This window comes from Pistacia vera, unplaced genomic scaffold (genome assembly GCF_008641045.1).
Source record: "Pistacia vera cultivar Batoury unplaced genomic scaffold, PisVer_v2 Contig287, whole genome shotgun sequence".
Taxonomy (NCBI): Eukaryota; Viridiplantae; Streptophyta; class Magnoliopsida; order Sapindales; family Anacardiaceae; genus Pistacia; species Pistacia vera.
The window spans coordinates 182,228-191,689 of record NW_022196098.1 but is presented as its reverse complement, the minus strand read 5'-3'; the positions used below and the strand labels follow the sequence as shown (position 1 = coordinate 191,689).

The 9,462-nt window shown below is 35.3% G+C and overlaps 2 protein-coding genes across 2 annotated transcripts; both read left to right on the top strand.

The window, feature by feature from the left end:
* The first annotated feature begins 787 nt into the window (after nucleotides 1-787).
* On the top strand, nucleotides 788-3,607 carry LOC116134382 (wall-associated receptor kinase-like 8). The gene is made up of 2 exons (XM_031420057.1): nucleotides 788-1,119; nucleotides 3,187-3,607. Exons 1-2 carry the CDS (start codon nucleotides 788-790, stop codon nucleotides 3,605-3,607), a joined length of 753 nt encoding a protein of 250 aa, XP_031275917.1.
* A 2,643-nt stretch (nucleotides 3,608-6,250) lies between these two features.
* Nucleotides 6,251-7,355, top strand: LOC116134381 (anthocyanidin 3-O-glucosyltransferase 6-like). Its single transcript, XM_031420056.1, has 2 exons — nucleotides 6,251-6,503; nucleotides 6,571-7,355. The coding sequence occupies exons 1-2, from the start codon at nucleotides 6,251-6,253 to the stop codon at nucleotides 7,353-7,355; spliced, it is 1,038 nt and encodes a 345-aa protein (XP_031275916.1).
* Nucleotides 7,356-9,462: the final 2,107 nt, after the last annotated feature.

Below are 9,462 nucleotides of genomic sequence, written 5' to 3'. Positions count from 1 at the left end.
CTTCTTTCGGCCAAGAAGCCCAAACCTTTAGGCCCATAACAAAAGAACTAAACACAAATATTTGCTTTGCTTCTTCGAGGGTCAACTTTTGATTTGAACCCATAAGAAGGGGTTTTGGTTTCGTTTTAGACTTTTTGTTTTGCAGAATCCCATAAAAGAGCAAGCAGAAAATGCAACTATGCAAGAGAGGGAGGCAACGACAACCAAAAAATCAACACTCAATTATAGTCACAAAGCATAGCAAACTGACCCTTCAACGCCAACCTTCTGCTTCTCCTTCTTCCAAACCACCCAAGTCCTCCACTTTCCTCGACAAGGTCTCTCTCTTTCACACTCTTTTTTAATATCTGTATGTAATTTTTCGGAATATTTTGAATGATGGGTATTGGGTTTGGTTTTGGTTTTTAAATATATAAATGCCGAATCCGGTTCCGGTTCTCGGTAATTGGAACCGAGGAGTCCCGGTTCCAACTTAGAGCCGGAACCTATCCTGTCAATCCGGACTGGCGGTCTGGGTATCACCGGTTTCGGGTTTATCCGTTACCCATGGTCAGACTTAAAACTCTGTAGAACTTTTATTATAATAAGCTTGCAGATTTATTTCATATTTTTATTTTTTTATTAATCATTAATTGCAGCTTCTGACCAGAAGAATCTCTCTCTGCTTTCATATACATGTGTAACAAGATCACTACTTTATCAAAGGAGTGGTCTAGATCCCTTATCCACTCCCCAGACGAAATGAAATCACAAATTTTCATTACATTTTCCTCGGCCATCGCCAACAATGAGGAAAGCAGAGCTTGTGTTCATCCCTCTAGCAGGCGCAGGCCACTTGGTTCCTGAAGTTGAGTTTGCAAAGCGATTGTTAAAGCGAGATGATGGACGTTTCTCCGTGACTGTTCTTCTCATGGATTCTATTTTTATTAGAAATGTTGTTACACATACGTTATATAAATCACTTGCAGAATTTAATACTCCAATAAGGTTCATCAATCTTCCTCCTCCTGTAGACTTTTCTCCTTCAAAAGATGCTCATAGATCTATAGAAAAGTATATGGTTGAGTTCGTAGATTCTCATAAAACTTGTGTTAAAGAAGCGATTGTCAAGCATGTTTGGTAGTTGATATGTCTTTATTGGATCCTTTCACACTTTAAGAAACGGATCAGCATATGAAGTTTACTTCTCAAGCTTATGATCTGTTATTTAACATTATGATGATTCTCCTTTGTCTGATCCAACAATTTCAGAAGCTTATTGGAAAACTTCTCTATCTTTGCCATGAATAGACCTAATTTGAGTTACTCTGTCAATCTTTAAGTCAGTTCACGCCACAATCCAAACACTCACATATGAATATACTAACCTGAAAATTGTTAAATATGTGAGTCTACTCCAGGATGGGGCTTTTCTCTCTCCGGAAAAACTGTAAGCATTAATACTGTAAGGAACAGTAAAAAAAGAGAAGACTTGCCCACAAAAAGTCAACCTTTAACTCTAGTAAGCCATTCATCTCCTTGGAAAAAAAAAAACATTTGAAGTGCTTGACATTTCTCTAGATGGAACAATGCGTGTTAATTTCCCAGTATTCAATCCTTGTGTTTCTAAATAGAATATTTCAAATTTGATGACCAGACCCCTTTTACCTTTCCCCATATAGAAACAGATTCTACGGGGTAGGCTGTGGAAATTTTTCTTTGCTTTCTGATGACGATTCAGCTGTTGCTGAATGTTCTTCTACCTGTGAAGGAGAAAAAATAGTTGCCAGGGTAATGTAACTTCGGCTTTCAAGGGTTTTTTCTTCATTCTGATGTTAGTTCCAAATGTCCCATTGCCTTTTTGGCAGAACAAAAACTGGTTCTAAACCAACTAAAAAATCTTCAAGATGTTACAAATCTTACACTTGTTCCTGTGGTACTTGATTGGGGTATATTCAAATCTATTTCGACAATATCGAGGGATAAATCAAGGACGTATGAGTTAACTTCTCGTTGTGACATGTCTGCTTGTAGCTGCTTCAGCAGTCAGTACCCAAATGGTCGATGCAGTGCTTGCCTGGTATAGAGGAAATCCATATCTTCTCCAAGGATGATAGGAAATTTCTATCTTCAAGCTTACAACATTCTTTAGAGTTAACTCTGATTCAATATATATACGAATTTTCTCTTAGATTTCATCTGAATTTTTTAAAGTACGGCTACAAAAAGTCTACGACGGTCTTTTTATTTTTGCTGAAGTTAGCATATATGCATCAAGGGTGGAGCCACAAAATGTTTTCTGGGGGGCAAAAAGTAAGTTCAATAAATAAAGGGGTTAAAAATAGGGTCGAAGAAGCCGAGTGGAATATTCTGAATTGTAGGGATAAAATTGTTGGTTTCTTATATAAGACTAAAAATATTTGTTAGACCATGAATGTGCCTTGTGGAATTAAATAATAATGGATTGAATGATATAACAATATCCAAATATACAGAAATTGTATGAATCTACATTTACAAATAAATCTTTTCATTTTTATTTTGCTAGACATATATATATAATTTTAACTTTTTTTTTTTTTTTTTTTTTTTTTTTTTTACTTCTTGAACATATTCCCAGATACCGATGAATGTAAAGTAATACAACCATCTGCGGGCCTGAGGTTTGCGAAAATTCTAATGAGACTTACACGCATACCCTTAAGGACATGGAAAAATCAAAGACCGCGCTCTTGTTAGGTTTTCCTAAATATTCAAATAATATATATATGGAAAATGCTACATGTATAAAGAGTCTTTTTACAAAATGATGTGGTAGCTGTCACACCATTAGTTTCATATCGATTTTCATTTTTTTTCCACAAATAGTGGTGTGGAACCTGTCACATCACTTTATACAAAAAGTAGTATTCTCCTCTCTTCTACTCTCTTATTATATATATATATTATATATATTTTTTTTTTTTTTTCTGGAGCTATTTCTTACTTACATTCGGTAGCTTCTATACCAATTTATCATTGAGACATCAAGTCTACGAATATACTCTTAGATGAAAAGTACTGAGCAAAAGTAGCTAATTTCGAGACTTCAAAATTGATCGCAATCGATCAAACTCATGTCACCACAAAATTATTGAGGACTTTTGGATACTTGGACCCTGAATACTTTCAATCAAGTCAATTCATTGACAAAATTGACATATATAGTTTTGGAGTAGTCCTTGTTGAGCTTTTAACCGGTCAAAAACCGATATCTTTGACAAGATCAAAAGAAGGTAGAAGTTTGTCAACATATTTCCTTCACTTTTTAGAGGAGAAACATTTGTTTGATATTCTCGATGCTCAAGTAGTAAAGCAGGGAAAGAGAGAAGAGATCATGGCTGTTGCTAACATCGCAAAAAGGCGTTTAAGCATAAGTGGGAAGAACAGACCCTCAATGAAAGAAGTTGCCATGGAGTTAGAGGCAATCCGAGCTTCAAGAAAAGATAGTGATGATCAACAACATTATCACATGAGAACCGTAGTAATTGAGCCTTGGGATGCTGTTCCTGCTTCAACAAGTTCTACATTTGACAATACTGCATCATCTCCAGACATCCTACCACTGCTAAGTAAGAAATCATCATGAATCTATATGCATGTTCAAACACTGTTTTGGAATCTCAATGTAAGATCCAAACTTCTAAATTTTTTTGAACCGCATGTAAAATGAAATCGGTATTATACATGGCTTTATGCTGAAAATCTTAATCAAGTTGATTTACTTTAATGGAAAACGATGCAAACAGAATCTTAACATACATGTAGCTTTGACCAAATTATGGTGGTACAACGACGCCAGATGGCTAGTTTTGATGCAAATACCCCGACACCATAAATCTGCGTCAAAAGAGGGGTACCATACCTGCAGCTTTGACCAAATCATGGTGGTACAACGACGCCAGATTGCTTTAGAATACAGAATCCAGGAGTTTCGACGCAAATACCCCAACACCATAAATTCGCGTCGATTCACTTTAATGGAAAACAATGCTCACAGAGTCATAATTAACATACCTGCAGCTTTGACCAAATCATGGTGGTGCAAACGATGCCAGATCGAGTCGGAATACAGAATCCAAGAGTTTCAACACAAATCGTGCGTCATTCTAAGGTGTTGAAACAATCTCATATGGCTAGCCGTTGAGCGAAGTAAACCTCGCATCGTAAATTCTTGCATTCAAAGACCTGAAGATCTGTCGGAGTTGTCGACCACTCCAGCATTAATAGGCTACAAAGACGCATTCAGGGTCTTAGTGGCCGATTGATGAGCGGGGTGCAGGGGCAGCACCCCTGGCCCACAGGCGGTTTGTGCCTTGTCCATAAAGAACCGTTGAAAAATTTCTTTAAATTATTGATTCTTTATTAAGTTTGGGCCTAGGAATATAAGTTTTTGTAATACTAGCTTTTAGTCTTTTAAACCTAATATATAAACATTTTTTTCTCTGGTAATAAATGATAACAAATAAGAAGACAAATTACTTTCATTGTAAACGAGTGAGATGAGACAGTATTGCAATAATATTGACTTAGTTGGATGTAACCTGTTAATTGGGTGAACTAAGATAAAATCGCGCATATTTCTTCTTTCTCTTAATTGTTTATTGTTTATGGTTTGTATGTCTACTGTTATTTTGGTTTTCATATCTCTCTATTCATTACGCCACTCTTGCCTTGTTTATTGTTTATGGTTTGTATGTCTACTATTATTTTGGTTTTCATATCTCTCTATTCATTACGCCACTCTTGCCTTTGCGCCATCCGTTTTTTGTGTCGCTGTACACATCTATTCAAATACCAAATAACCTTTATTAAATAATAGTGGATTATAGGAAAAGAAATACTTGGACTCCTACTCTAACTCTACAACAATACATCTTAGACTCCTACTTCAATTCTGTAAACATTTAGGATTATATAATTTATGAGTTAATGGGAGCAATATGTTAAATATTTTAATTATTCTCTAACTTTGCTTTGTTCTAACTCACATTCTCTCTCCCTCAATTTTACTCTTCTCTCTGCGAAATGTGAATCATGCCATGCCACTGAAATCAAATGAGATACTTTAAGACTACATAATTAATCAATCTTACTTTCCTAAGACATATGGGACACCCTTTTGAGAGCTAGTAGGAACATCTCCTTGTAGCCCGGTTATAATCTCAATCATTGCTTGAACAATCTTAGGATCCTCGCTGTAGATTTTGTAGCATCGGCCCCATCTTGGATCCCTGCAAACCTGTATATATAGACATAAGATTTATCAGGAGTCCACAATTAATCTGAAGAATGAAATGCTGACATCCATTAGCTGTAGGATTTGATAATGTATACCACAATGCTAGGTGCAAAAGCATATGGAATTCCCGCATCTCTAACTTCAAGTGCAGTTGCCGCTCCAATCTTTTTAACAATGATTGATGAGAAAGAAAATCTCATCACCAATGATTCATTAAATTTACTTGGAATATTTGGAATATTTCAATTTATTTTATAATTTAATTTAGTGCATTTTTTTCCGTAAGTATCATAAACAACAATTAACTCTCTACTGTGAGTATCCCATTAGAGTTTAAATATTTAATTTAACGGATTAAGCATACATTATTATTTTGATGAAGTAAACATGAGACAACACTTGAACATGTTTCTTTATAAATTAAAACAACATTAACATATGGATAACATATTCCATTACTGATGACTCATCATAATATCATTCTTATGTATCTAAGTGAAATTATTATAGTAACCATAAATAAATTGTAATTTTTTTTATTAATCATTAATTGCAGCTTCTGAACAAAAGAATCTCTTTCTGGAACATGATTGATTGATTTCATAGACATGTGCAACAGATCACTTCCTTATCAAAGGAGTGGTCTAGATCCCTTATTAACTCCCCAGAAGAAAAGAAATCACAAATTTTTATTACATTTTCCTCTGCCATCGCCAACAATGAATAAAGCTGAGCTTGTGTTCATCCCTCTAGCAGGCGCAGGCCACTTTGGTTCCTGAAGTAGAGTTTGCAAAGCGATTGTTAGAGCGAGATGATGGGCGTTTCTCAGTGGCTGTCCTTCTCATGGATTCTATTTTTACTAGAAATGTTGTTACGCATACGTTATATAAATCACTTGCAGAATCTAATACTCCAATAAGGTTCATCAATCTTTCTCCTCCCATAGACTTTTCTCCTTCAAAAGATGCTCATAAATATGTAGAAAAGCATATGGTTGAGTTCATAGATTCTCATAAAACTTGTGTTAAAGAAGCGATTGTCAAGCATGTGATTTCCAGTTCTAATTCAGCTACACTTGCTGGGTTGGTAGTTGATATGTCTTATACATCAATGATCGATGTGGGAAATGAACTTGGTGTTCCTTCTTATTTGTTCTTCCCTTCTACTGCAGCTTTTCTTGGTCTTATGCTATACCTTCCAACTCGACATGATGAAGTTGGAAGAGGATTTGAAGAGTTTGATGGTGAGTTGATGATCCCTAGTTATGTTAATCCAGTTCCAAGCAGTGGTCTGCCAGAAGTTTTGTTAAACATTCCAGGAGCTGGAATCTCATGCGGTTAAGTCTCTGTTGAATGATTTTGATCATATGCCACCAATTTACACGGTCGGACCAATTATTGATGTAAAGGGACGTCAGAGTGATGAGACAGAAAAAGCTGATGAGATAATGAAATGGCTTGATGATCAGCCTGATTCATCAGTTGTTTTCTTGTGCTTTGGAAGCCCGAGGAGCTTTAGTGAAGAACAAGTCAAAGAAATTGGATTTGGATTGGAGCAAAGTAGGGTAAGGTTCTTGTGGTCTTTACGGAAGCCACCACCAAATGGCGAATTTGAAGGGCCTAGTGATTACAATAGTGATAATCTCCAGGAAATCTTGCCAAATGGGTTCTTGGAAAGAACGAAGGAAAAGGGTTTGGTGTGTGGACGGGCACCACAAAAGGAGGTGTTGGCTCATAAGTCAGTGGGAGGATTCGTGTCACGTTGTGGGTGGAATTCAATCTTGGAGAGCTTGTGGTTTGGTGTTCCAATTGTGACATGGCCTATGTATGTTAAGCAGCAGCTTAATGCTTTCCGAATGGTGAAAGATTTGGGATTGGCCGTGGAGTTGAGAGTAGATTATAGGATCACTAATGGGGAAGTTGCATTGGGAGATGAAATAGGAAGAGCTATAAAATGTGTGATGGAGAGTGATAATGAAGTGAGGAAGAAGGTGAAAGTGATGAGTGAAAAGAGCAGATTAGCAGTGATGGAAGGAGGATCTTCATTTGCTGCATTTGGACACTTTATTGATGATGTACTAGGAAATATGTCATGAATGAAGCACAATCTTAATCATCTTTTCGTATTGCAAGAGAAAATTATGCAAGGTAATTGATTGTTGCTTTAAGTGCATTAACTATGAGTTATTCCCTATACCACATTAACTATACATAGGGGTGTCAGCCGAGCCGAGCCGCTCACGAGTCGACTTGGCTCGGCTCGTTAAATACTCGAACTCGGCTTGAGTTTAATCGACCCGAGTTGGCTCAAGTATGACTCGAATTAGGTACCAAGCCGAGTTCGAGTCTACCTCGGATTGGTTCGATTTGGCTTGTGAGTCAATAGTGGCTCGTTTAGGGTTTTTCTATGAAAAATACAAGTTTTAGGTCTGTCTTGTAATTTTACATGCAAAAGGTTAAAAATATTACAAATTAACCCTTAACCCAAATCGTATAAACGATTTCCCCAAAATCATAAACCCTATTTTCACATTACTAATCATCAAGAAATCCCAATTCCCCCAAAAAAAAATCCCTAAAATCACACCCAGCCACATATAAACACAAGAACTACCCAATCGCTAACAACCACAAATAAAAAAACCCTTTTTTTGTCTTGGATTGCATAATTTGTTGTGTAATACATTGTTTATGTTGATTTGGATGCAAATTTACCAAAAATTGGATCTGATTAATGTAAAACAAGATCTGCAGGTTATATAAAAAAGGGCCAAACAAGCCGTAATCGAGCCAATTCGAGCTCGCGTTAATCGAGTCGTAATCAAGCTTTTCGAGTCGAGTCAAACAAGCTCGAGCTGACTCGATTATATACGAGTCGAGTTATGAGTCGAATTGTCCTGACTCGGCTGACTCATGACTCGACTTGAACTCGTCTAATGCTTAACCGAGTTAGGCTCGTTTAGGGTGACACTTAGCTTAACTCGGCTCGTTTACACCCCTAACTATATACAATATGTACATGCATTAAGTTCAATGTTTTGGAAAAAGAAAATAAAAAATGCCTCAATAAATTAATAATTTATTAATTTATACGATTAAATAATATATCGAACAATTGTATTAAAAAATTTAATATTAGTAAGGTTAGATATGATTTTATTTCTTGGGGTGGTGATTGAGCAAATATTAAGCAAGGGGCATAAAGAATATTCACCATTACTTACAATAAAATGAATACTGTAGTCTAAATTGACTTTGTTTGTTGTCAAACAGGAAAAAAATAAGTTTTTCCTCTTTTTTTATAATTAAATTATTTAAAGGAATGATCAACAATGCTTCATCTATTGGTTTACAAAAGATTAATGTAATTTACCTTTAATTTTATGCATGCTTAATTTACTATAAATNATATTTCTTCTATGTCAGAAGTACTTGTTGAAATCTTATTAACTGAAAATGAATCAACTCAAGTTTACAATATATACTCACAGTATAATATCATAATAATGTTAAGAAAAAATACCTATTTAAATGCATATACATATGTGGTAACTGCAATTAATATTGTTAATTTTAAAACTGAAGATATATAATTGTAAAAGAAGGGATGAAATAATTAAGATTAAATCCTTTCATTTGAAATATGGTAGGCTATTCGCAAGTATACGAAATCATATAAGTAATAAAGCTCGAGTAAAAGAGTGTCGAATCTCAAGAGAACTACCTACTAAGTACCAAACTATGCTATTTTATTGTTATTTGATGAAACATAATTTTATGAATGAATTTAATTAAAAAAAAAAACAAATTAAAAACTAAACAAAAGCATAATTTTATAAAAACTTTGGTATAAAGATCAATATGGCTAAACCCTAGGGCACAGATTTCACACCAATTTAATCCTATGTATTGACACTTATTGCTAACCTAATTAAGCTTATTCTAAAGGCCAAACTCCCTAATATTCCACTAACTTTCTCTCGAACAATTAGCGAATTAACCATTAAACAACAACCCAAAATATCTCTAAGTTGGATTTAGCAACTAAGAGATCATTAAGTTCTATGGAATTTACCAGAGCCTCATAAATCGTGGTAACCTATCTCTAGTGTTCGCTCAATCTATGGTTTTATTACCTTAGACAAATCAGGTTTCATCTCTCGATCTCAACCTAACCCATGATATCATTCAACCCTCGGATCC

What these genes read in the sequence shown, in the direction of transcription:
- LOC116134382 (XM_031420057.1), top strand. Translation starts at nt 788, where the DNA reads ATGAGGAAAGCAGAGCTTGTGTTCATCCCTCTAGCAGGCGCAGGCCAC. An exon ending in GCGATTGTCAAGCATGTTTG is followed by an intron (nt 1,120 to 3,186) that starts GTAGTTGATATG and finishes TGACATATATAG; the next exon opens with TTTTGGAGTAGTCCTTGTTG.
- LOC116134381 (XM_031420056.1), top strand. Translation starts at nt 6,251, where the DNA reads ATGGTTGAGTTCATAGATTCTCATAAAACTTGTGTTAAAGAAGCGATT. An exon ending in AGGATTTGAAGAGTTTGATG is followed by an intron (nt 6,504 to 6,570) that starts GTGAGTTGATGA and finishes AGTTTTGTTAAA; the next exon opens with CATTCCAGGAGCTGGAATCT.